The sequence below is a fragment of the Heteronotia binoei genome, chromosome 1 (genome assembly GCF_032191835.1).
Source record: "Heteronotia binoei isolate CCM8104 ecotype False Entrance Well chromosome 1, APGP_CSIRO_Hbin_v1, whole genome shotgun sequence".
Classification (NCBI taxonomy): domain Eukaryota; kingdom Metazoa; phylum Chordata; class Lepidosauria; order Squamata; family Gekkonidae; genus Heteronotia; species Heteronotia binoei.
In genome coordinates, this window is record NC_083223.1 from 227,577,632 (window position 1) to 227,605,415 (window position 27,784).

The 27,784-nt window shown below is 40.4% G+C and overlaps 1 protein-coding gene across 1 annotated transcript in view; it reads left to right on the top strand.

Annotated features, from left to right (window-relative positions):
- Window positions 1-20,983, top strand: part of PPP1R21 (protein phosphatase 1 regulatory subunit 21) — a 63,736-nt gene extending 42,753 nt beyond the window's left edge. The window contains exons 18-22 of the mRNA XM_060248914.1: window positions 4,759-4,794; window positions 7,738-7,854; window positions 8,341-8,439; window positions 16,051-16,179; window positions 19,500-20,983. Of these exons, the coding sequence (XP_060104897.1) occupies window positions 4,759-4,794; window positions 7,738-7,854; window positions 8,341-8,439; window positions 16,051-16,179; window positions 19,500-19,529 (411 nt within the window). The 3' untranslated portion in view covers window positions 19,530-20,983. The remainder of the gene's footprint in view (window positions 1-4,758; window positions 4,795-7,737; window positions 7,855-8,340; window positions 8,440-16,050; window positions 16,180-19,499) is intronic.
- Window positions 20,984-27,784: the final 6,801 nt, after the last annotated feature.

Sequence of the window (27,784 nt, forward strand, 5' to 3'; positions counted from 1 at the left end):
AGTACTTGGCATACACGGCATTGGCAACTGCAATGATAACGGGCGCCTCCTGCTAGAATTCTGCACGGAGCACCAGCTCACCATCACCAACACTATCTTTCAGCAGAAGAACAGCCTGAAGACAACCTGGATGCACCCACGGTCCAAGCACTGGCACCTTATCGACTACATTCTGGTGCGCCAGAGAGACCTTCGAGATGTCTTACACACCCGAGTAATGCCCAGTGCGGAATGTCATATGGATCATCGTCTTGTACGCTGCAATCTCCGTCTTCACTTTAAACCCACACCCAGGAGAGGAGGTATCCCTCGGAGGAAGCTTCAGGTTGGCAGCCTTCAGTCAGCCGAAGTTAAAGCTGCCTTCCAGGCAGAACTCCAGTCAAGAATTGAGGATCCCAGTTGCCCCACAGACCCTTCTCCAGAAGCACTCTGGGAACACCTAACAACTACCATCCTGTTGATCTCTGAAGAAGTCCTCGGGTTCTCCACAAGGAAGAACAAGGACTGGTTTGACGAGAACAATCAAGAGATCCAAGAATTACTAGCGAAAAAGAGATCTGCCTACCAAGCACATCTTGCTCAGCCCTCCTGTCCCGGGAAAAAAGCAATCTTTCGCGCTGCATGTAGCAGCCTCCAGCACAAGCTTCGAGACATTCAGAACGAGTGGTGGACCAAGCTTGCAGAGAGAACCCAGCTGTGTGCAGACACTAGTGATTTAAGAGGGTTCTACAAAGCCCTGAAGGCAGTATATGGCCCATCATATCAGGCTCAGAGTCCCTTGCATAGTGCAGACGGCCAAGTGCTCCTCACAGACAAGGCATCCATACTGAACCGGTGGTCGGAGTATTTTCAGGTTCTCTTCAGTGCCAACCACGTAGTTCAAGATTCAGCAATCCACCTCACCCCACTTCAACCAGTGAAAACAGAGTTGGATGAGATCCCCACCCTAGAAGAGACTGTTAAAGCCATCAAGCAACTGAGAAGTGGAAAGGCAGCGGGAGTTGATGGAATCCCACCAGAGATCTGGAAGCATGGGGGCACAGTACTACATAGCACACTTCACAAAGTACTTGTCACCTGCTGGGAACAAGGCAAACTACCACAGGACTTTCGCGATGCAATCATCATCACTCTACACAAGAACAAAGGGGAAAAGTCAGACTGCTCCAACTACCGGGGGATAACCCTGCTCTCCATCGCAGGCAAAATCCTTGCCAGAATACTCCTGAACAGACTGGTGCCCACCATTGCAGAAGAACTCCTCCCAGAGAGCCAGTGTGGCTTCAGAGCTAACAGGAGCGCCACCGACATGGTATTTGTTCTCAGGCAGCTCCAAGAGAAATGCAGGGAACAGAACAAGGGTCTATATGTGATTTTTGTCGACCTTACCAAAGCTTTCGATACCGTTAGCAGGAAAGGCCTGTGGCAAATCTTGGAACGTTTAGGATGTCCCCCAAGGTTCCTCAGCATGATCATCCAGCTACACGAAGACCAGCGAGGCCAAGTCAGACACTGCAACGACCTCTCGGAGCCCTTCCCAATAGGCACAGGTGTAAAGCAAGGCTGCGTTCTCGCGCCAACTCTCTTTACGATCTTCTTTAGCATGATGCTTCAAAGAGCCGCAGTACATCTAGATGATGACGATGATGTCTACATCCGCTATCGCACCGATGGCAGCCTGTTCAACCTGAGGCGACTAAAGGCTCACTCCAAGACAATGGAAAAACTTATCCAAGAGCTACTGTTTGCTGATGATGCTGCACTCGTCTCCCACTCGGTATTAGCTCTGCAGCATATGACGTCCTGCTTTGCAGAGGCTGCCAAGCTATTTGGCCTAGAAGTTAGTCTGAAGAAGACAGAAGTTCTCCACCAGCCTGCACCCCAGTTCGCCATACAGAGCAATCTTGGGAAGGCGGTGGTTTTCCATCCTAGAAATATGCCCTGCCCAGCGCAGCTGCGTCTTCAACAGCAGTGCCTCGATGCTTGTAACCTCCACCCTCTTGAGGACTTCAGTGTTGGTCACAAAGTCACTCCAGTGGATGTTGAGTATGGTGCGAAGGCAGCGCTGATGAAAGCGCTCAAGGAGTCGCAGGTGATGACGGTATAAAACCCACGATTCGGAGCCGTAGATGAGGGTTGTCATCACAACCGCTTTGTAAACATTGATCTTTGTGCCTTTTTTCAGATGCTTGTTGCTCCACACTCTTTTGTGCAGTCGGCCAAATGCACGTTTGCCTTTGCCAGCCTGTTGTCAATCTCCTTGTCGATCTTGGCATCTGAGGAGATGATGCACCCCAGGTAGCTGAACTGCTGGACTGTCTTCAGAACTGATTCACCCACAGTGATGCAGGGAGGGTGATAATCTTCCTGGGGTGCAGGTCCCGTCCCCTGCCACCAATCAGCTGATCCACAGGGGAAATCATGGAAGCAGCGGTGAGTGACCGCTGAACAAGTGATGCTGCCCTTGTTCAGTGGTCACTCGCTGCTACTGCCGCACGGGGGGAGGGTTGAGCTTTTAAAGACCCTGGAAGGCGCTTTCCCCTGCTTAACATTGTAAAAATGGAGGGATGAGCAGGCGCCGTGGGGGGGAGGCTGCAGGGTGCTGCGGTGGGGTAGGGGCGGGGGGCTGGCAGCCCATTTGCTGACGGGCCATAGACCGGTACCGGTCTGGGGTTTGGGGACCCCTGGTGTAAGGGGTTGGACTAGATGACCCTGGAGGTACCTTCCAAATGTATGATTCTAAGTGGGTGGAACCCCTGGAGATGTTAAAGAGTGTGTGCACCCATTGGCCCCAGTTCACAATTCTGCACATCATTTTATATTCCAAGCTATGGCAGGCAGAGCTCTCAGGTGCTCACTGGACTCTAAATTTATTCTTTTGCTTCAGACCAACCCAGATACACACCTGGGTTTAGGCCTGTTGGGGTCATGACAGATATGTAACAGCCTCTTTTATGGCTTTGTTGGCTTTGGATGGAGAAAGTAACACATGGGCAACATAGGCTTGTTCATGTGACCATGTCTCTCCTGTGAAAGCTGCTACTCTCCCATCTGAAATCCTATAGAGAAATTATTTCTTTTAGTAAAGGGATCGTCTTTCGTTTCCTGGTTGCTGCCTGTGTGTGCTCAGCTCACTTGCCTAAAACATCTGGAACTCTAATGCTTTAGGAGCATTTCCATTGTTGTGCCTATGCATCACTGTTCATATGACCAGATCTCTTTCCCATGAGGACTAAATATACTCTTCCAGCCCTACTGTTTTCCCTGTATCATCTTTAATTTATTGGATCAACAAACATATCAAAGGAGTGTAGAAATCTAATTTCAGCTTCTCTGTACATATTGTGATGAAATGAAGTGTTCCTTTTGGTCCTGCTAGCTCATTAATTAGGGTATAAATCCTTGTTCTGGTAACAGCAGTTGGGCTACATCACCGATGAGATAGTGTTTACTTCTCCTTAGTCTTTGAGTTGAGAGGGTTATGTAGCTGAGGTCAACAACCAACAATTCTCTTACCCTTTCCTTTCTCAGTGGTTCATTGTAAATTCTAAGGGCTGCAGTGTTCCCCCCCCCTGCAACTGTATACTGCTGTTATTCTTTGTATGTGATTGAAATGCTAGACTGCAATTTGTAAAAGTGGAAAAGGTTCACTAGCCTGAAAGGTTTTAATGAGTGTGGAATTCAGAATTCCATTCTACTGTAGTAAGGCAAATAATTGTAATGCCAGTTGTGGTTGGGACATACCAACAGAGATGGTACCCAAACAGCTTCCCAAAAACTCAGTGAGTGTATTCGTTTTATTTATAGCATTTGTATCTTATCTTTCCTCCTTTGAAACTCAGTGCTGTTGCATCCATGGAGTTACCCATTTTGTTGTAGACAGAGAGTGACTTGCCCAAAATGGTTCAGTAAATTTCATGGCTGAGTAATGTTTGGAAATTCAGGTCTTTCTTGTCTAAGGCCCCCACTGCCAATCATACCACATAGACCCTGCTACATTAAACAGCATTACAGCATTGCCATAAGCATATTCCTAGCACTTTGACATTTTCAGCTTCTTTGAGCAGAATCTAGTTTCCCTTCCACAAGCCTCATTTTATTTTAGCAAAGTATATGTTTTTGTTTTTTGCCATCTTCAGGACATGGAGCAGGGGTCACTGGAGGTGTTGGGGGGGGGAGGTATTTGTGAATTTCCTGCATTGTGCAAGGGGTTGGACTAGATGACCTGGAGGTCCCTTCCAGCTCTTTGATTCTATGTAAAAATGGTTTAAGTCCAACCATGCCATTTAATTATCTTGTATATATCAAAATATTTGGTAAATATCAATAAACTTGTTTGGATGTGGCTTGGAAGTTCTGCAGGCAACTGAAACATGCATTATCGTTAAATGTTCTATTGGCAGTGACCTGTTTGCAAGAATGTCTCACTGAGCATGATCTTTGTTCATGGAGAAAAATGTCAAGGGCATAATCTAGCTAAAGTTAAATATGTAGAGAATGCTCAGTGACTTCAATGGGAGACACTTCAGCGTGTGTTCAGCTTCCTTGGTATTTAAAAATCTTTGCTAAACTAATGAGGCTAATTTCTCAACATATTTTTAATATTTTTATTTCAATTTCAACTTGTAGCAAGAAAATTCAGTATATTTGAGTCAACAAATAAGCCCGAGAGTGGGATATAAATATAATAAATTATAAATAAATAAATAAAAATACTTCTGTGAACTGATTACCATCTTAATCTTTTATTTTTTTTAGGTTGGAATGCTAACAATGACTGCTTGCAATGAAGAGGTATGTTTTTATTATGGCATTATTTATTATTTATAATTTTTAACCATTTGGGTTAGTTCCAAAGAACTGAGTGAAACTCCACTTGCAGAACAGATCCTTTCCCCTGCTGTCTGACTTCTGCAGCAAAAAATTGAACCTGGCGGCCAAATGGTCTTTATAAACAAGTGGGCTGCAACATGTGGGACTGCAACTGTAGTGGAAGACCCACCAAAATCCACAAGTCCCTTCTTCCAAGACTTTGAAATGCCTTCAGTTCCCAGAAGAGGGTGCCTTTGGAGCTAACCAGTTCTATATAAATTAAAGCAACCTTTTTACATCCAAGATAGTTTCTGGTGAGTAGCTGGGTTGGTCTACAGTAAAAGAGCCCAGGAGCACCTTAAAAACCAACAAGATTCCCAGGATACAAGCTTTTGAGAGTCAAAGCTCCCTTCATCAGATGCCCTCCCTTTACTTCCAAACATTTTTAGCTAGAAGACAATAATTTAATATTTAACTGCAGTTCTATTTTAATTTGCTCATGCTGATATTTTGTATCACCAGTTACATGTTCTGTTCTGCAAATGGCTTGTCCCACAATAATTATGGAACCTTGTCAATACTCCTGGAAAATGAGCACAGTGCAATAGCACTGTTATAACTACTTCAGTATGCTGAAACTTGCATGTTCTCCATTGAATAATAATATTTATTTAAAAATATTTATATGCTTGCCTTTCTCCTGAGCATCGCAGGGCTCTATTATAGAATCATAGAATCATAGAGTTGGAAGGGACCTCTAGGTTCATCTAGTCCAACACCCTGCAAAATGCAGGAAACTCACAAACACCTTCCCACTAAATTCACAGGGTCTTCATTGCTGTCAGATGGCCATCCAGCCTCTGTTTAAAAACCTCCAAGGAAGGAGAGCCCACCACCTCCCAAGGAAGTCTGTTCCACTGAGGAATCGCTCTAACGGTCAGGAAGTTCTTCCTGATGTTGAGTCGGAAACTCTTTTGATTTAATTTCAACCCATTGGTTCTGGTCCTACCTTCCGGGGCCACAGAAAATAATTCCACACCATCCTCTATACGACAGCCCTTCAAGTACTTGAAGATGGTGATCCTATCACCTCTCAGCCGTCTCCTTTCCAGGCTAAACATCCCCAGCTCCTTCAACCTTTCTTCATAGGACTTGGTCTCCAGACCCCTCACCATCTTCGTCGCCCTCCTCTGGACTCATTCTAGCTTGTCTATATCCTTCTTAAAATGTGGTGCCCAAAACTGAACGCAATACTCCAGGTGAGGTCTTACCAGAGCAGAGTAAAGTGATACCATCACATCACGTGATCTGGACACTATACTTCTGTTGATACAGCCCAAAATTGCATTTGCCTTTTTAGCCAGTATATCACACTGTTGACTCATGTTCAGCGTATGAGTCACTAAGACCCCTAGATCCTTTTCGCACATACTACTGCTAAGACAAGTCTCCCCCATCCTATAACCATGCATTGGGTTTTTCCTACCTAAATGCAGAACTTTACATTTATCCCCGTTAAAATTCATTGTATTGATTTTAGCCAAGTTTTCCAGCCTGTCAAGGTCATCCTGTATCCTGTTTCTGTCTTCTGTGTTTGCAACCCCTCCCAATTTAGTATCATCTGCAAATTTAATAAGCATTCCCTCTATTCCTTCATCCAAATCATTGATAAAGATGTTGAACAAAACAGGTCCCAAGACAGATCCTTGAGGCACTCCACTTGTCGCTCCTCTCTAAGAGAATGAAGAACCATTCACAAGCACTCTTTGGGTGCGATCTGTCAACCAGTTACAGATCCACCTAACGGTAACAGAATCGAAACCACATTTTACCAACTTGTCAACAAGGATAGTATGGGGAACCTTATCAAAAGCCTTACTGAAATCAAGATAAACGATGTCTACAGCATTCCCCTGATCCAGCAAGGTAGTCACTTTTTCAAAAAAAAGAGATCAGGTTAGTCTGACATGACTTGTTCTTGAGAAAACCATGCTGGCTCTTAGTAATCACATCCATTCTTTCTAAATGTTCCAGGACCGACTGTTTGATTATTTGTTCTAAAACTTTTCCAGGTATAGATGTTAAGCTGATGGGTCGGTAGTTAACCCGGATCGTCTTTTTTTCCCTTCTTGAAGATGGGGACAACATTCGCCCACCTCCAGTCTTCTGGCACCTCTCCTGTTCTCCAAAAATTCTCCAAAATAATAGCCAGAGGCTCAGAAATTATATCCTCAAGCTCTTTTAGAACCTTTGGATGCAATTCATCTGGCCCTGAGGACTTAGTTTCATTTAAAGAAACCAGGTGTTTATGTACTACCCCTATGCTGATCATAGGTTGGAACTTCTTACCCTCCTTATGTGTTCTGTTTTTGCCATGTTGAGCACCGTTTCCCTCAGAAGAGAAGACTGAGGAAAAGTAGGAATTGAGCAGTTCTGCCCTCTCTTCATTACCTGTTACAATTTCACTTTCCTGCCCTCGCAATGGGCCTGCAGTGTCCTTGCTCTTTTTCTTACCCTGAACATAAGAAAAGAACCCTTTTTTGTTGCTTTTAGCATCTTTGGCCAGCCTAAGCTCATACTGAGCTTTAGCTTTCCTAACTTTTTCTCTACAAGCACTGGTGATTTGTTTATATTCATCCTTGGTTATAAGGCCCTCCTTCCAATTCCTAAAGGAGTCTTTTTTATTTCTCGAGTCTTTAGAGAGCTGTTTATGGAGCCACTTCAGCTTCTTTAGGCTTTTTCCATTTTTTCTTCTCACAGGAATCATCTGTGATTGCGCTTTCAGTATTTCGCTTTTAAGAGTATAAGCTTTCTTGATGGACTAGAGCAATATCGTTCCGTTGCATCTGCACTTTTCCTGCTTTGTCTGTGGTGGCTATCTCTTTTTGATGTTCTTGCTTGTGTTGCTATACATTTTCTTTGCAGGTTCCAGAAGCTGATACCCGGGAAGATTTGATAAAGAACCACTATATGGCAAGGATAGTGGAGCTCACGTCTCAGTTGCAGCTGGCTGACAGCAAGTCAGTGCATTTCCATGCAGAGGTGAGTGAGTCATTCAGTGACCTATTCCAAAGATGGAACACTAGACTATGAAGGTTAACTTTGCTCAGGCTATCTGATGATGGGTGACAGTGGGGACAAGACTTGTAGAGACTGCAAAATTCTACCCAGAGAAATTGACCTGACAGTTTTGGAAATACAGCTGAGGAAGATATGCTAACTGAAGCCAGTGATGAAACTTACAAGCAGCTGTAGAAAGCATTGAGAACTTAGAACAGAAAGAAAATGAGGATGTTCGCATCCCTGCTGGACATTAAATTTGCTATGTGGCCTTGATCTCTTATCCTTGAGCTTATACATCTAAACAGAAACAGCAGTAGACTTACCTCAAAGGACTGTTATGAGAATGGATAAGAGTGGTAAATCCCATTGTGTGTTGCAAGTGACTTTATAAAAGTCTAGCTAAAATAAACTAACTTTTACTTTTATTTTAAAATAAGCTTGTTTCTCTTGTTTTTGATTTGACAGTGCCGAGCACTGGCAAAACGACTTTCTCTAGCTGAGAAATTTAAAGAATCATCTGCAGAAGAGATGAGGCAAGCGAGACAGAACATCACCAGATTACAGGCAAGATGGTTCAGCTTTTGGGATAGTTGGGATCCACTTTGGGGGGCTCATTATGACCAACTGACTCATGTAAATCCTCACAAAGCAGTTATATTGATGGCAATAACTGTTTCATAATTAATAGCAGCTCATCATGCTATCAAAATGCTACCAATTCACCACCCTCGCTGCAAAAATATGGCATTTTTGGTTTACGATTTGCATCTCTAAAAAGGTCCTCATTCTGGGAAGGGGGGATTTCTTTTGGTCAAGGACCTGCCTACCTTAGGGACCGCCTCTCTCCATATGTTCCCCAGAGAGCACTATGATCAAGCTCAAAAAACCTGCTTGAAATCCCTGGACCAAAAGAAACTAAATTGAAAGCTACCAGAGAACAGGCGTTCTCTACAAAGGCTCCTCAATGGTGGAATCAATTGCCGGAAGAGGTGCGGGCCCTACGGGATCTTAACCAGTTCCGTAGGGCCTGCAAAACTGCCCTCTTCCAGCTAGCTTTTTAGAACTCCTGATAAGATCAGGAATACCGAGCCATCCTATATGCCATCTGATTGTATTTTGATGTCTTACTGTTTTATTGGTTTTATTGTTAATTGTTTAATTATTAATTAAGTAATTATATTATTTATTTTTTATCTGTATCATGGTTTTACCATCTCGTGTTAGCCGCCCTGAGCCTGCCTGGGCGGGGTATAAATAAAAGTTTATTATTATTATTATTCTTTTTTTTTTTTTTTTTTGTCCAAAAACTTTTTTATTGAATTTAGTAAACATACAAATAAAGCAATCAATGACTGTATCTGCAATCATTCTTTGTGTATAAGCATAGCATACCAGTAGAAAACAGAATATATATATATACACAAAATACAAACAAAACAACACATACATACATTCACACATACATACATACTTGGCAGCTGAATTAAAAAATAAGTACTCTGTCCATATGTTAATTACATCAAATTAATAATGTCATAATATCTACCAGGAATACATGTACGCATCTGATCTACAGGACTAAAAGAAAATTTAAGAAATGGAAGCCACTTGTACATCAGAGAATCGTTACCTTCTGAATTATTTATATTGCATAAACTATCTGCTATCTTGTCCATAGCATAGACCTCCCAGATTTTAGCATACCAGGCTTTAACTGGAGGAATATTGGGAGATTTCCAAAATTGGGCTAACACCATTTTAGCAGCAGCTAGTAAAAGGGATATCAGGGATTTATTGAGAGAAGTAATAGAAATACCTTTCCAACAGTCAAGCAAAATGAGTTCCAATCTTAAGGGTAAACTATAGCCCGTGATATCCTTGATTTTTGCCACAATTACTGCCCAAAACGACTGCACCCTCGGGCAAGACCACCAGCAGTGTATAAATGTGCCCACCTCTCCACAATTTTTCCAACATTTGGAGGATTGATTTATCGCCATATGGCTTAATCTCTGAGGTGTTAAATACCACCGGAACAAAATTTTTTGAGTTTGTAATTGTATATTCAATGATTTTGAAACAAACGAAGGAGATGACCAGATTTGTTGCCAAACATCCTCCTGAAAATTAATTGAACTATTCCTTTGCCAAATTTCTTGATAGGATAACAAATCAACAGCATCAATGTCTAGCAAACCCTTATAGATAAATGAAATCAGTCCCTTCCGCTTTAAAAAAGGAGATTGTAGCAAGGATTCAAAGAAAGTAAGAGGTCGATTGAAATTGTATTTCTTTGAGAGTGATGTCACCAAGTTGTTAATTTGCAAGTATTCAAACCATGGGATTTTTGTCCCACCAGTTTTCTCTTCTAAAGATTTTTTGTCGAGCACTTTTCCATTGGACAAAATATCCACAAACCTATAAAGATTATATTTTTTCCAAATTGGAAAAGACTTGTAAAAAAACCCCGGTTGAAACCAAGAAACATCCATAAAATGAGATAGTGGAGACATAGGAGGGGCTAAAAAGAGGCGGCGTTTGTCCCAAATCTGAAAAATGGCTTTAAGGAAAAGGTTGGAGGAGATATTAGGAGGTCTCTTCTTTGGAAATTCCCATAATGTAGATTGAAACGATTTGTTATTTAGATAGGTATCTTCTAGGACCTTCCAGCCTGAATTTAAATCAGCATCATGGTATCTGACAAGGCCTCCTAAAATGGCAGCTTCATAAAATTTATGCAGATCCGGAAGAGCCAGACCACCTGAGGATTTAGAACGAATAAGAGTTGCATACCCTATTCTAGATAAGCCCTTGTTCCAAATGTATCTTAAGAACGAACGACGCCAACCCACAAATAAGTCCTCAGGAATAAGAATAGGAATGGCTCGAAATAAAAACAGAAATTTGGGAAAAATAAAAGATTTAATAATCTGAATTTTTTCATTCCAGGGAATGAGTGAAGAATTTTTATTCTTTTGCATAGTAAGAATGTCCTTAATCAATAAATGATGATTGACTTTAAAAATATCTCCCAATTTTAAAGGTATATTGATCCCCAAATATGTCCAATATCTATCCATTTTTTTGAAGTGATAATTTGAGTAGATGGAATCTTGGAGAGCATCTGAAATTGTGATGGGATAAAGAATGGTTTTAGATGGGTTTACTCGAAGACCCGATATAGAAGAAAATACAGATAATAAATCAAAGACAGCTGGTAAAGAAGTCTTAGGTTTTGTAACAAAAAGCACTAGGTCATCTGCAAACAAAGACACCTTAATTTGTTTCTTTCTAATAGGGATACCAGCAATAATATTGGTATTACGGATAGCATTAGCAAGAGGTTCAATTGCGATTGCAAAAAGCAGAGGAGACAAGGGGCAACCTTGCCTCGTCCCTCTGAAAAGATTAAATTCTTCAGAATCCAAATTATTAATAGAAAGAATAGCAGAAGGCGACTTATATAAAGAATGGATTATCTTCAGAAAATTCGGGCCAAAATTCATTTTCTGCAGTAAGGTTGTAAGATAAGGAACTTCAACGGAATCAAAGGCTTTTTCAAAATCAATAGACAAGATAAAGGAAGACTCAATATTAAATTTCCGGCAGTATTGAATAACATCAAGGACCATTCTAGTATTGTCCGTTAACTCACGGTGTGGGATAAAGCCCGATTGGTCAGGATGAATGTAGTTCCCTATAAAAGTATTAAGCCTAGCCACCAGGGCTGCTGTAAAAATCTTGTAATCGCAATTAAGGAGTGATATCGGCCTGTATGAACTAGGGTCTAGCAAGTCTTTGTCTTTCTTTGGAAGAAGAATGATTTTTGCCTGTGACCAAGTAACTGGAAAAGAACCAGACTGTACAAACTGATTACAGGCGTCCGCCAAGATGGGAGCCAACAAAGTATTAAAAAATTTATAAAATTCTGGTATAAAGCCATCTCGGCCTGGAGATTTATTGGATTTCATAGACTTGATAGTCTCCTGTATTTCAAGTGCAGTAAAAGGTTTGTCCAAAAGGGATTTAACCTCAGGAGAAACAGGCTTAATAACTGAGTGAGTGTCTAAAAAAGATGAAATAAGGTCTGATGCTGGATGCTGGGAGGAATATAGAGATGAATAGTATTTTTTAAAAACTCCTACAATATCCTTAGTGGAATGTTTCAAGGTACCGGATTTAGAACGAATGGAAGAAATAGCCATTGAGGATATTCTCTTTTTAACCTTCCATGATAGGAGTTTAAGGGATTGAGGAGTTCGAAACCAATATTTTTGTTTTATATAAGCCATTTGTTTTTGAATCTTGGAGACGTCAAAAGATTCTAATTTTTTCCTTTCTATAAGAAGTTTTGAATAAGTTTTTTTGCTACCAAATTTTTTAAATTTCTCTTCCAATTTGGTAATGTTGGCAACCAAATCTGATCTAATTTTGTCTTTTTCTTTTTTATACGAAGAGGCAATAGCCAAAAATCTGCCACGAATTACAGCTTTAAACGAGTCCCAAACTATATGCTGAGGTACTCCACACTCAGTATTGAATTGAAAAAATTCTTTAATGTCTTTTTCAATGGAATCTGTAACCGATTTCATAGACAGTAGTTTACTATCCAATCTCCAATTAAAAGAAAAAGATCTTTCAGTGATTCCTGACATATAACCTTCCAACCATGCATGATCAGACCAAATCATTGGGCCAATGTCTACTTTAAAAAAAAGGTTAGAAATAGAATCCGAAACTAAAAGAAAATCTATTCTGGAATAAGTTTGATGACGAGAAGAAAAGAAGGTATAGTCTCTTTCTTTTGGATGCCTGCTTCTCCAAATGTCTGACAGATTATAGGATTGAAAGATTTGAGCTAAATCATTTTGGCCATTCGAATCTTTTGATTGAGACCATTTATTGGCAGATAGAGGTAGCAGGCTTTTTTGAGATCTATCTAAAGAAGGATTGACAACATAGTTGAGATCTCCTCCCAAAATAATGGGCCCTTTATGAAAAGTTTGAAGTTGTGACAACGTATCTTTAATAAATGCAATTTGTCCATCATTTGGAGCATACACCGATGCCAGAGTATAAGGGCTACCATTAAAGACCCCATTGATAAAAATATACCGACCCCTAGGGTCAATTGAGGAATTTTCAAAAGTGAATTGGACTGATTTACCTATTAAGATGGCCACACCTCTTGCTTTGGAGGACCCGTAAGCTTGAAATTGATGAGCAAAAAATTTTGACTGGAAGACCTTGGGCTGGTTACCCTTAAGGTGAGTTTCTTGCAAAAAAACTATATCTGGTTTCTGATGAGAGATGGCAGAGGCAACCCGTTTTTTCTTAATTAAATTATTTAGCCCATTACAGTTTAGAGATAGAAATTTCAAGTGGCACTCTGCCATAATTGAAAGAGGAAATAACCAAGGTTATCAAAATTATTGCAATTCATAGCTTTGAACCCAGGTGCCACCAGGATAGCTAGAGGCGAATCCTGTAGATCAAATTTCAAAGGTATGAGGACAGATTTCAGATCAAAGGCTTTAAAAAACTTCCAACTAAATCCATAATAATTCAATACAGTTATGCTGCTCGTAACACAAACAAAAAACCATAACCAACACCAGTGGTCTAGCATTAACAGACACTAGCCACTAACTCACCCTCCAACTCTGTTAACCCAAACTTGGGAAAACAACAACTATTTACTTAAAAGGATAAATTTGAAGCGGAAGTCTTCGTTACTGAAGACACCACACAACTAGCAACAACTACCAAATGGAGCTAATTAAAAAAAACTGAAGTTCTCCATTCTCCCTCTCTGCCAAAAATGCTTATATTTAACACTATCAACCCAGCAAAAATAAAATTTATAAACAGAATAACAGAGCCGAATGTATAGAAAGTTTATAATGAAAGGCCAAACAAAGCTGATCGAGTCAAGGCTAAAATGCCTAGAAAGCCACATATAATAAAACCTGTGCCTTTTACCAACTCAGGTTAGTGAATTAAAGATAATTACAGGCAAACTAATATACCATGTGTAACAGCATCAGATCTCGATCACAAAGTTATTGTAAGACTTAAGACACTATGATAAAAATACAATGAAACTTTAAACAGAACTATGAACGCTATTAAATACTGGTCTCCCCAAACACTCCCCACCAACTATCCTTCAGCCACTTATAAGCCTATGTAGGGAGATATGATGGTGAGGGAAACAAGTTTCCAAACCTTCATAGTAGCATAAGGCACAAACTGACACACACATACATTCCCTACCCACCCTCTGTCTCACAGATTCATTTCCATTCAACAATTCACACAGGAAGGGAAAAGGTCCTGACAATTCATTAACTCATAGTAGAAAGAAATATATTGATATAAAACCCTAATCATACTATTCAAGTTTCTCACTCTGATCTACCCCCCCTCACTCACTCTCTCTCCCTCCCTCTCTCCCACTCCCTCACTCAACACCCAGCCTCCCCATTCCAGCTCCTACTCAAACCATATATTCCAAGTCACCCCATTCTTCCAATCATGCATACCCAATCAACCAAGAAGATTTCCTTTAATGAGTTGAATTGAATTAATAACTCCCTCACATTCATAACATTGTGTTCAAAAGATATAAATAACCAAAAAAAAAAAAAAAAGGGGGGGGGACCTCCCAATTTCGTATATAAACATTGCTTCATAGGCACGAAACAATCATCAGCATATTTCTAAGCCGTGACAGAGTTACACGTAGGCAAAGCTTATAAGTCAGCAGTTCAGTAGGCAAAGCTTATATGTCAGGAAAAAAAAAAGGGGGGGACGTCAAGAATCCACACAAAAAAGGGAAGATTTCTGCATAGCAACAGTTCCAGTGTTTAGCTTCTAGGAGAAACAGGCCGATCAGGACGGTTCATAGGCACACGACGCCATCTAGTGTCTGAAGTTATTGAGTGAACATGTGAAACTGCTTCTATAAGGCCGGTGGGAACAGGAAGATTCAAATCTCTCAGCATGCTTAGGCCTGAGTCAAGGCCTCCAGCGACAAACGACCGATCCTGTACAGTAACTTGCAGCTTGTACGAAGCAACCCATCGATATCTGATGTTTTCCCTGTTCAGGATTTCAATAATTGGCTTCAAAATTTTCCGCCTTTGCAAGGTTTCAGAAGACAAATCCTGTAGAATTTGGATGTTGTAATCTCCTAGCAGAAGTGGATTTATAGCCCGGGCTTTTTGCAGCAGCTTGGATTTAACTGAGGCAGAAGAGAAACGGACTAAAATGTCCCTAGGCAACGAAGTTTTCTGTGTGCGCAAAGGGCCAATTCTATATGCAGCCTCCAGGGCACAAAGATCAGATTCAGAAAAACCCAATGCCTTTGATAGCCAGGAGGCTATAAGAGATTTTAGGTCAGAGGGAGAGGCAGAGTTCTCGGGGAGCCCGCGAATTTTAACATTCCCCATTTTCAGTTGGTTCTCAAGTGCAATAATTTTATCAGTGGCCCATTCATCTCTTTTATAAAAATACTGAGTGTCCTCCTGCACAGCACATGCCATGTTAAAAGCAGAATCTGCAGTCTCTGCCACCTTCTCTAAGGACGTTTTGAAACCCTCCAACTGAGCAGAAAGGGGCTGGATCATGGCAGATATTTTGTCAGTCATATTTTTTTCCAGTTTTTGAAAAGCCGCCATTACCTCAGAACGAAATGAAGCTAGGTCTGCTGCTGTGTTTTCCCCTTCTCCCGACGCCATCTTGCTTGCAGGGCTGCTTGCTTTTCCTGAGGCCTTAGCCTTAGGCTTTTTGGGAAAATAGTCTTTAACAGAGTTCCTTGGGTTTCTTTTTGATCTGGATTTTTGACCATCTACTGTTCCCATACTAATTAAAGGAAAAAAAGAAAACAAACAACAACGCTGGGCGCTTGCTTAAGTGGATTTGGCAGGGGTAAGTAAGGAGCTCTGTTTTCAGGCGTCCATTCCCTATGCGTGCGACGCCACGCCCCCTATTATTCTTTTGAACTGAAACTTACTGACTTTTGAACTCAGACTCAGTAACTTTTGAACTGAGAATTATTATATTTGCTGCACTTCTGTCTGTCTTGCATTTTGTGGTACCACCATGATGTTACATCTCAGTATTTCATGGTGCTGGGCAAACCTGAGCAGCGCTGTCTCTCTGGCCTTTCAGGATGAGTTGACGACAACCAAGAGAAGCTATGAAGATCAGTTAAGTATGATGAGTGACCACCTCTGCAGTATGAATGAAACCTTATCCAAACAACGGGAAGAAATAGATACACTAAAGCTGGCAAGTAAGGTGTGTAGCCTAACTGACATGGACTGTGATTTGGTTGTCTAGTATTGCTTCCCTTTTTTGGTTGTGTAGCGTGGGTTAAGGTGAGTAACAAGTCCAAAGTGGTATGTCTGGTCTTGTGATTTCTTCTTTTTCCATTTTCTTGGAGTTAAATCACTGCATGACTGAAAGCATATCAAACTCAGAAAAAACTTATCAAACAAAAAACAGCTCAGTTTTGAACCAATGAGTTTCTAAAGGAATGAAACTGTGAAATGTAAGTGCTGTGTATTTTTCGCATCAGAGTCTGAGTCATAGGCTTCTTCAAGGATCATCTGTGTGGTTTTAAGTCTGAAATTCACTGAGGGTTGGGCTGCTTCATGGTTCCTTCATTTACAAAATGACGATTTAGATAAAGTGGGGGAAAGGAGAAGGCAAGGGGAAAAGAAGTGTTTGGCCTGTGAACAGCATAACATATTCCAGAGATGGGTTTGTCTGTGGAATAAGGACTCTGTCACTCATTGCTGCTGCTTAGCAATACCCAAATGGTAAAGAGAAGGAAGACGAGACAGTCTGTACCCAGAAGCTTGGGAACAGGAGACTAGGCTGATGGCAGAAAGTGGGCTGCTTAATGAAGAAGGCAGATGTTCTAAGCCCATGCGACTGTTTTGTATCATAATGCAGTTCCTTTAGAAATAAAGCAGCACAGATTCCCTGCTACAGGTCTTGTCACATGGGGCTGTTGTGAAGGCCTTTTGGCTAGCTGTCCCAGCTAAAGAGAACTTGATAACAAACTGATGGGGATAATAAATGGAAGCTTTGATTCTTGGCAAACAAATAATGAGTGAGACTGTAAACAAAATGATGAAACCCCATGAAATACAAGATCCTACCTGTGTTGTGACAGTCCTCACACCCTCCAAGAGCCTTTCCTTAACTCGTTTAATACTCACTTCACCCCTTCCCCAAAGCCTAAGTACAACAACTGCATTTACTTGTAATCAGACCTTGTCACCTTTGTGTTTCCCATCCTCCTATTGCTTCCCCTGCTTTTGGAGTTTAAATTAAGCGCTCTTTGTTGAAACAGGAGTCTGTTTGCTTAAGGACCTGTTAGAGAGCCAGTGTGATGTAGTGGTTAGAATATCAGACCAGGATCTGAGAACCCAGATTTAAATTGCTGCTCTGCCATGTAAACTTGCTGTAGTCACACACTCTCATAGGGGTGTTGTGAGGATAAAATGTAAGCCGCTTTGGTCCCCACTGTCTCGCTCTGACCTAGCTACATTAATCCACACAACAGTTACCTCCAGGCTAGACTACTGTAACTTGCTCTACGCTGGGCTACCCTTGAAACTGACCCAGAAGTTGTAACTGGACCAGAATGCTTCACCACCTGCACTGGCTCCAGGTTGAACACCGGATCAGGTTCAAGGTTTTGGTGTTAACCTTCAAAGCCCTAAGCTGTCTGGAATTAATGTACCTTCAGGACCAGCTCTCTTGGCATACTCCCTGAAAAGTGATATGCTCAGCTGAGAAAAGCCTTCTAGTGATCCCTGGTCTGAAAAATGTCCAGCTGTCCTCAAGCAGAGCAAGGGGTTTTTGGTCCTGGCTCTGACCTGGTGGAACTCTCTGCCAAATGACATCCATGCCCTGCAGAACCTAATGAAGTTCGACAGGGCTTGTAAGGCAGAGATGTGCACCAGGCCTACAGTTAAGGGCAGCAATGATTTTTAGTCTGGCTCCTTCTTTGCTTCCTCACTGAAATGAGGATTTAATTTGGCTCATTCTGGGTGCTATCTGAAATTAATTTGAACTGTTTTAATATGTTATTGGTTTATTGTCCATTGCTTTTAAATTTTATCTGAATGTACTTATGAGATGTTGTACACCGCCCTGAGTGCCAATACTTTGGGGGTATTTGGTCTAGAAATCAAAATTATTTATTTATAATTTCCATTTATGTACTGCCTTTCTCTGAATTCGCAGGGAATAAATAAAAAAGAATGCTTTCTACACTTTAGAGTTAAGGCATTCTCTTTTGTTAGGTGATCCTGAATATACACTGTTGCACATTTGATACACTTTAGTGAACTTTGAAGATTGTATTAAAATCTGTCTGCCAATATAAGTGCCTTGCTGGATCAGGCTTCAGTCCACCTAATCCAGCATTCTTTATAACAGCAACAATAAATAGCTCTTCTGAAAAGTGGCTGATTTTCTGTAATATTCCCTTCTACCCATTGTTCGTGCATTTCACTTGTTAAAGCTAATTCATGGAATTCTTGGAGAACTTAAAGGGGTTTTTAGTAGTCCCTTTAAAATGTATTTACAGTAATAAACATAATGTTGATTTCTTAAAAAATACTTCTAAGTCAGTTTTTTTAAAAAGAGTTCATTGTTCGCTATGGAAGACTGGGGGATGGAACTTAACCAGTCTTTCTGCTGGCAAAAGGAGTTGAAGCTCCTTTGACCACCAAAAAGATTGTTTTGGGGATTGTCGACCTTATGTAGACCAAAGCTATGTAGGATAGAAATCTCAGGAAGAAAAGGGAACTGGCCAAATGGAAAAGCTGAGAACATCTAATGCTAAATGTATACACTGGATATAAATTGAGTGAAGGGATGAATCAGCTGCCTTCCTGGAAGTTGCTGCTGCATCTGAAATCTGGCTTTCCCTGACTTTTTTTCATTCTATCTTCTGGTTTTTAACTAGGACAGCATATTTGTGGTTTCTTAAGACTGCGAAAGCTCTAAGGATTTTTGCCATAGTATCTGTTTTGTGATGAACCTTTAATCAAAAACATGGGGACAACTGAATGCTTGGGACTTATCTGCACTGAAAGTTCACATAGCTCAGATTTTCGCTATGATGTTCTTCAGGGCTTTTCTTTTTTGAAAAAAGAATCAGTCTACTTCTTCAATCACCCTTCAGTAAGAAACAGGCCCTTTGTTATCCATGTTTTCATATGCTTTTTGTTTATATTCAGCCTTATCTCTAGATTCAGAATTGCTAACAATGCAGCAATAGGTTGCAAGGACCCAAGGAGCTGTAATGGCCAGCAAATTAAAAATGTAGCCTAATCTGCCAAAACAATTTACCCATCCACCAGATGTCCTCTGGAATAAGGCCATTTCAAAATGCTGTGAGTGAAGCTCTGCTCTCACTCAGAGAACTGGAAAAAGTACACAAAAAGTACAGATTTGCCATACAGACAATCTTGAGGGAGGCAGGGAGGTTGTCTGAAGAGCATCGTTGTTGTTTTAAATGCTCAGCATGGCAGCATCAGGCTATATTTTGGATACTGTACAATTCTAATCAGTTACTTTTTCTCCTTTTATTTTAGGGAAATTCCAAGAAGAATAAGAGTCGATAGTATCAGTGAGCTGGTTGTCGTTCAGATTTCGCTGCTGCACAGTGACACAGATGCTGGAAGTGTTCAGTTGGCACGTGCCTCCTGACTGCACATGGCTGTAGTGGTGGACTTAGACACTTGTAATTTGGTGTTGTATATGGATCTGAGACCACACTAGGTTTGGTAGTTGGCCTAAAGCAAATCAAACTTGGTATGGTCCACAAAGCAGGCAGGAAATGTGCACTCCATGGGTAACTTGCATAGGAATTAACCATAACTTTTTACTATACACTTTGTAATTGCTTTTAATTTCTGTGTACAAACTTCCAAGGTTTTGTATATTTGAGTGGATGTTTGCATAAACAAATCTGGCATCACTATGGTAATGTCTTTTCTGCCTTTGAGGTCACCATTCCAACCCATCCATTCCTTTCTGTTAAGTGTAAAAAAAGTCAGAGCTATCAATGTTATCAGCCATGTGAGCTGTGCAGTTATTGTAAAATGTATTACTAATAGTCTTCTCTTCTAGGTTAGCTTAGAATATTGTCTGAGAAAGGCAGTTCATGCAAAATTCACATTAATTGGAATAAGCAATTAAAACATGTGCAGTCATAGTCCCTTGAAATCAAATGCAGAAAGTTGGCCAAAGAAGACATTTATATAAAACTGTGGTGAAGAGAGGTGATTTATCAGGGGGTGGTGGTTGTTGTTACAAGTCCTCAGTAGCTGCTCACAGAAGTGGATGGCAAGATGTAACGGGAAACTAAAATGATGAACATTATTTTTTAGAAAGATCTTTTACATGATAGGAGTTGGGATAGTACTTATGATGTATCCACTATTTCAAATGAAGGCTGCTATGGTGAAGCTAACAAAGTAGCAAATTAGATAAAGCTGTGCACTTGAAGGCCAGTTTAGTCATTGATGGGCCAGAAAATAACTTATACGTTGTGGGGCCGGGCTTCAAAAAGTACCATGCCCATCTGCCATGGCAGCACATGAGCAATATGCTTGATTGCCACAATGCTATTTTTTCTCCTCTTTGACGGTAACGATTGTGCATAGACACATTCGTGCACTTTGAATATCTGGACAGGCTTTATTGCCACACAGGTTCTGTATATGTATTCTCCCAAAACTGTAAAACATGTCCTGCTGCCTGTATTTTGTATTGGGCTGTTGGATGTCTGAAGTGGCCCCACAGCTTTTTGGAATTATCCTGTGGACATCTTGGGGTTCTAAAATTATTCCCATTCACACTTTCTGTGGAAATCTTAGCTGCGCTAACCTTCTTTACACATTTCTAAGAAGGTTTACCACCACTCATTCATAAGATGTCCCTTTACTGACTACTTCATATTGAATTACTTCTGTTGTTACCATAACAGATAGTCCTATGTTCAAGGGTTTATTTTGCTGTATCAACCATGTCAATGTGTATTATGAATACAGAATAAATATACTGCCAAGTTAAATTGTTCTGCCTCGAGAGAATCTTTGTATTTTCATCTTAACAGCAGATGTGATTTTGAGCAAAAATTGCTCCTGGGCATGTCTGTTTCTCAAGGATTTTAGTCCCCAACATTTAAATCTGAGTTTGGGATAATATGACTTAAGGTTTTGGCTTTGGCAGGGTGGGGGTGGATTTTATGTTAAAGGGCAGTACATTTGAAAAATTACCTCACTCCAAGATTAATTTTAACTCCTGCTTTAAAGGGCAAAGACAATCTTAAATTGCCCCAAACCACAAAAATATCACGTTTTAGAATATACATTTATGTCATTTATTTGATCTCAGTGCACATAAAAATCAAGGCCACCTAAGGTACTGCATTTAAAAAATGGCAGATTTGTGCAAGTCTACATTCATATTATGCTGTTAATTCCCAAAATCCTTTGTCATCTCTGCTCTGAGCTTGACGGCGATACAGCTGGTAAAGTGGGAGGAGGGAGTGAAAAGCAAAACATCTGGTAGAGCAGAATTTGCAAAGAGCGCATTATGTATGGAGACAAAGATTGATTCAGTTTTGGATATCATACACTGGTTTACATTCAAAAGGAAATTATAGATTCTCTGTAGAATATGAATGTTTCTTGAGGGCCATCTGAGGGCACATCTGCATTATGGTTTTGAAGAGGAGAGATGTGCATCAAGACCCACATGTGCTTGCAGTTTTCTCCCAGGCTAATCTTGCCTGATCCACATGCTGGGGAGTGCTTGTGAAACTAATACAGGCCATTCCACCTCCATGTTAAGTCATTACCCGTATCTGTAACTGGGCAATTCTTTCCTCTCTTCCAGAAGCTTGCTTTGTCGCATTTAGTCTGCAAGTGCTGAACTAGGGAACTTTCTGTCTGGATAAGTGATGCTTTAAGTATTTGAGCAGCTGGTTTATTTGAATGACATGCATAGGTGCTTGTGCGCACATATCTGGTCTGACTTATATAAGCCATGCAAATGGTTTCTAGATGCAACAGTATTGTGGCCTGAGAGTTACATCCTCAGCATTCTCTGAAGTAGTGAGATACACTGGGGCACATTTATCTGATATGATGTAGCTGTCTGGAGTGACAAAATGTCAGCATGAGAGAGGAGCATGGGACAACACTGTGCCCATCAGTTTACCAGAGATTACTTAATTATGCTTCCAAAATGCACATACTGTAGGCTTAATGATAAAGTTCCCAAACTTTCATGTTAGGTATGGGGACTGTTGTTTTGCTTCTCTTCACACCTTTGCCTTGTTCTAGTTTCTTTCCAATGATTTATTTGCATGTAAGATTCTTAATTACAGATTGAAATGTTTTTGTTCTATTGTGTGTCATTTCTTTTTTACTTGATCAACTGACCTAAACATTTGAACACATTATAATTTATTTTTTTAGATTGTAATGTTGTGGCTTTCAACTTAATTCCATGTCTTTATTAATTTTGTACATCATCTTGAGTACAAATTTGCAGAAAAGCAGGATATAAACTCCTTAAACAATTAAGATTTAAACTATGGAAACTACTTTGCTCCACCCAGATTATAAACACAGTAACTGGAAAAAAAGCCCAAAGAAAAAACCCCACTGACAAAAATGCTCACAGGAAAAAAGCCCACATGGGGTGCATTCAGACATACAATTAGCGGTGACACAGCTCCGTCTCACTGACGGATTAAATGTTTGTCCAGACATCCACATCTGGCAATTGAGCGTCATCTGGGGTCATCCCGGCTTGCTGCGGATCAATGCCGCGTTAATTTGATAGTGCAGAAAGTCTGGCCCTTTTTCACAGAAGCAGCACATGATCAGTTTTTTCCTGTTTGGACAGCTCACGCGTGATACTGCCCCTTGGGATGTTTACCGCCCCAGCAGACATGCATATTTGCCAGATCATCCGGGAATCTGAGATGACGCTTCTGCTTCTCCGATCAACACAGGATCGGGGGGGGGGGGGGGACATTATACCACTATTCAGAACAGGAAAAAAATCTTTTTCAATGTGGAAGATTTCCATATATCATTGTCACTGCCAATTTCCAGGAAAGTGGTTCCTGGCAGTCCCCTGGTTTGAATCGGCAATGTTAATTCTGGAAACCTCCCCCCCCCCCGCCTCTGAAGCAATGTTTAATTTTCCACCTCCAAACAGTTGGGCACATGTTCAATGGACCCCCCCACTCCCAGGAATCACCATCTGATCACGCATACGCCAAGAAAAGAGCGTGATAGTACTGGATGTCTGATAGCTCAACAACAGGATGAGTCGCATTCTTGGATGCTCGTCTGAATGGCCCTGCATCAAATCAATATTCAGCGGTTCAAATTTGAGTGCTACACACCCGCTTTTAATGTGACGTGTGACCGCACCCATGGTAATGTGTCCACATGGAAATAAACCCTCATGGAAAGAAGGCCACATGGAAAAAAGCCCCCATGGGAAAATATGTAAAGCACCACAGATGTTTATAATTGTGGATAACCATTAATAATATTTTGCTGTTATTTTAGGATTAAAATAAGTCATATTCACATGCAACAAAAAGTGACCATTTTGTTATTTTTATATTGTTATTTTAGGATTAAAATATGTCATATATGCAACAAGAAGTGACTATTTTGTTATCAGTGAACTTTATTAAGAAGGAAAAACAATAACAGAAATTAAACTCTACATAGAAATATATTTAAATAAAATTAAATACTTTAACTGTGTTAATTTACAATTTGTCAAACTTTTTAATGTTAATACGTTGTTGTACACCCAGTGACCATGACAAAAGACTATCTAACCCTAATAGTAAAAGCAACAATTATTTAACAATGATAACTCAGATATAATTCTTCATTGCAAATTAGCCAATCTCTTTAAGCAACTAAGTTTATCTTCCACCTCCTCATACTGCTGCACAGAAGTGGCAACCATGTCATGTAGTGCCTCATATTTCCTATTTTTTCACCTCTAGGCGACCTGTCTGTGTATTAGCCAACGTTAGTTTGTGACAAGCCAAGTCCCTCTGCAGTCCATTGAATAAAGACCACACACTGGGATGACCGAAATGGAACAAGTAATTAATAGCATGGTGAAATCCCTCACAACAGCTTATAGTCTTTGGTAACCATTCCAGGGTTGCATCATGATTCCATAGTCTTACAGGAAACTGAGGATCTCTGCTTGCTGCACCCTCAGTATGTCGAAAAGAAGTACATGAGCACTGCATTGTAGCCGTCTTCATCTGGAAATGTGGCAGCAAGCTGATCAAAAACAGTTCTCACATCACTGATTGGGACAAAGGCTAATGCAGCAAGAGATTTCAGTGTAATTTTTATGTTCATATTAGTTCATATTCCGTCGTCAAGCTAACACTGTTGATTTTCCTAATGAGACTCTGACACAGATGAAAATAACACCCTTTGACCTCAGTATGTGGAAAGGCAATCTTCACTGCATTCATACAAGCCTTCTCAAAATCCACTAAAACCTTTTGAGGTGACAGAGCTGGAATCAATAGCTTCATTGTTTCAAACATTCTATTATAGGTGTGCCATCTCCATAGATGGTATCTTTGTTTAATTCAAGCATAAGATCTCTATCATCTAAAACCAGAATTCTGTCTGGATTTTTCCACACAGGAATCATGAAGCATCAGTTCCCTATACTTTTCAGGAATGTTAAAAAGGATGGTTAGGGTTAGGCAAATTACTGCCTGCTCTGTGATAGCTTCTCTTTCTTAAATAGCAGAAGTACTTAAGGCCTCATAGAGCTAAGAAGCTAAGCAGGGCTGACTCTGGCAAGTATCTGAAAGAAATCAATAAACATAGTTGGAATTAATTAAAAAATGGTATAATGGAGAATGGATCCATGGGTATCTTGGGCTCTGGGGGAGCTGTTTTTGTTACGGAATTCTGTTTGAAATTCTATTTATCTCAAACAGTGCGATGGATCACTGGATCAAATAATCATTGAGAGGCATTAACATGAAAAAGCAGAAACATATTTATTTCTACAGGGAAAGGGTACTGGGAGGTGAAAATAACAAACAAACACTATAGAACTACATGCCTACACTGGAAGATCATGTGCTTAATGGAGACTATTTCCTCCTTCTTGACCTCTCTGCCTGAACAAAGGAAGTCACCTGACTAACTGACCAAACAAACAAAACCAGTTTTCCCGCTTCTAGACCTTGATTGACAGCAGTCAGTATCTTCTTCCTAGCTCATGCAGACAATAGGGAATCAGGCACAGTGTTAACCCTATAATGACTAGAACTTTAGAACACTGCAAAGGACATATAGAACAGATACATATTTCCAACAGTTTTTGGAGGTAGATGCATCAAATTTGCAGCATAGCATCCGGTACCTCTCCCCAAAATACCCTCCCAAGTTTCAAAAGGATTGGACCAGGAGATCCAATTCTATGAGCCCCAAAAGAAGGTGCCCCTATCCATTATTTCCTATGGAGGGAAGGCATTTAAAAGGAGCGTGGTCCTTTAGATGTGATAGCCAGAACTCTCTTTGGAGTTCAATTGTGCTTGTCACACCCTTGCTTCTGGCTCTGCCCCCAAAGTTCCCAGATATTTCTTGAATTGGACTTGGCAACCCTATTCCATGTGGGTTTCTTTCCATGTGGGCTTCTTTCAGTATGGGCTTTTTCCCATGTGGGCATGTTTCCATGGGGGCTTTTTTCCTGTGAGCATTTATGTCCATGGGGTTTTTTCCTTTGGGCATTTTTCCTTTGTGCTTTTTTCCTAGAACCTATAAACACATGACTGCAATTAATGGGGAAAAAGCACTAGTCTGTATCAATGTTCCCTCTAAGCTGCAGTCTTGTGAGCAAAAATTCTACTTTGTGAGCTACTGGCATTCAAGTTATGAGCTACTGGCATTAAAGTTGTGGGCTACTGCATAAATTAGTGTGCTCTGGGGTCATCCTGAGCTAAGACAAAATTGTGTGAGCTGGAGGCTAAAAATCTATTAGTTAGCTTACGGTAACTCAGTTTAGAGGGAACAGTGATCCGTATGACTATAAATATGTAATGTAAAACCTGTTAGATTCTTCACATTGTCCAGCAGTTCTATCAAATAATTGACGTTCCATTGTTTAAAATCAGAGATTTCTATTAAACTCTCTCTCTGTGTTTGAGGCTTGGAAGCCTTTATTTTCAGTTCAGGTCAAATTAAAACAGGCAGTTTGCTTAGCCAATGAAAGGAAAGGAAAATCATGGGAGGCTGCTACTGGTTGGGCCAGTTGTACCAGTCACCACTGACTCTAACACAGACAAGTAGGAAAATGGAGACAGTGGCGTTTCTGTCAAATAGCTGCATGTAAATCTCTTGCAGGAGAATGAGTCCTTCCTTTCAAAGACAGTCAAAGACAGTCAAATTTCTTTCCCTCTCCCCACCCAACAAAGGAGTTGGGCTTATGCTTGAAAAATGTGTTGGGAAGGGGGGAGGCTAGGCTAAATGACCTCTCCCGGGTTCTCTGGGCCCTTATATTTGTGGTTAAGTCAATGTACTCAGAGAGTGCATAGGATTCTCTTGTTATCATGAACTGTATATACAGAGTTTCTCTCACTCTTTTGTGCTCTTTTGTGTGAGGTGATCCCAACGACTGAGATTAGGGCATCTGACCACTAGATGAACCAGCCATACCCCCAAGCTATTAAAAATAAAATTCAATGTTATTAAAAATGTGCTTGTATGCATGAAGGTAGAAACTGGCCCAGCGCCACAGTGTAATTTGAACCCTCTATAGCAGATCATGTACTTTGCATTTGGAAAATCCCAGCTTCAGAACTCTTGAGGCAGCAGGTGTTGAGAGACCTTTCTCTGCCTGAGACTTTTTGACTTTCCTCTGGAGTGTACAGAAGAGGCAGTGTGCACCTGTACTTTTTAAAATACTCTCTAGATACTTCTGAACAATGAAGGCATTCTTAAAAGACATTTTCCCATAAGTACTTACATTTTAGAATGAACTAAAGTATAATTTTAACACTCAATACAGCAATTGAAGATGATTTTAAGCACCGATTTTTAATTTTCATGCGGAGTGTGAATAATGTGTTAATAGTAAATGGGCTCTCATTCAGACCATGTTCAGTGGTACAAGCACTCTTTAACAAGATATTATAATTTCTCAGGTTGCTTCATAATAAAGTAAACTAAGTGCAATTATTTTAGTCTTGCTTTTTGAAGGAGTTTAGAATTCACTGCCCAGTAAATTAGCCACTGAAGAAGATTGATAACTGAAATGTCCATCTGAAAGGGAAAATTTTTAAAATATTTTTTCAGGATTCTTTTTTAATGTTTTTTTATCAGAACAAATACCTTGTGGGTGTTGCAATACTTTGATCCAAATTTTGCTTTTTAAAATTCATTTTGCTAAATTCTATTGTTCATATTATTCTTTTTGGCGCACCAGAAAGTATTCCTTTTGAAGATTCATAAATTTGTTTTTATATATCCCATGTACCCTTAGTCCTAGTCCAACAAGTTATAATGGCCTACCTTATTAATAAGCAACTGCATAGAATACTCCTGCGCGCTTGTATTTGCGCCATGACCACCAAAGATAAGTTTGTAATTTATTGATTTTATTGAATATATTTATTTTAATGTTTTACATCTTGTTTTATTGGTTGTTAGCCACGCTGAGCCCATACAGGGAGGGCAGGATATAAATCAAATCAAATATTTTTATGAATGAAAACTGAAGGAGGGGGCCTGCCCTGAATGGGATTACTTGTAATACAGGCATGAGTCTTTTGAATTCTTTTCCTCCACAC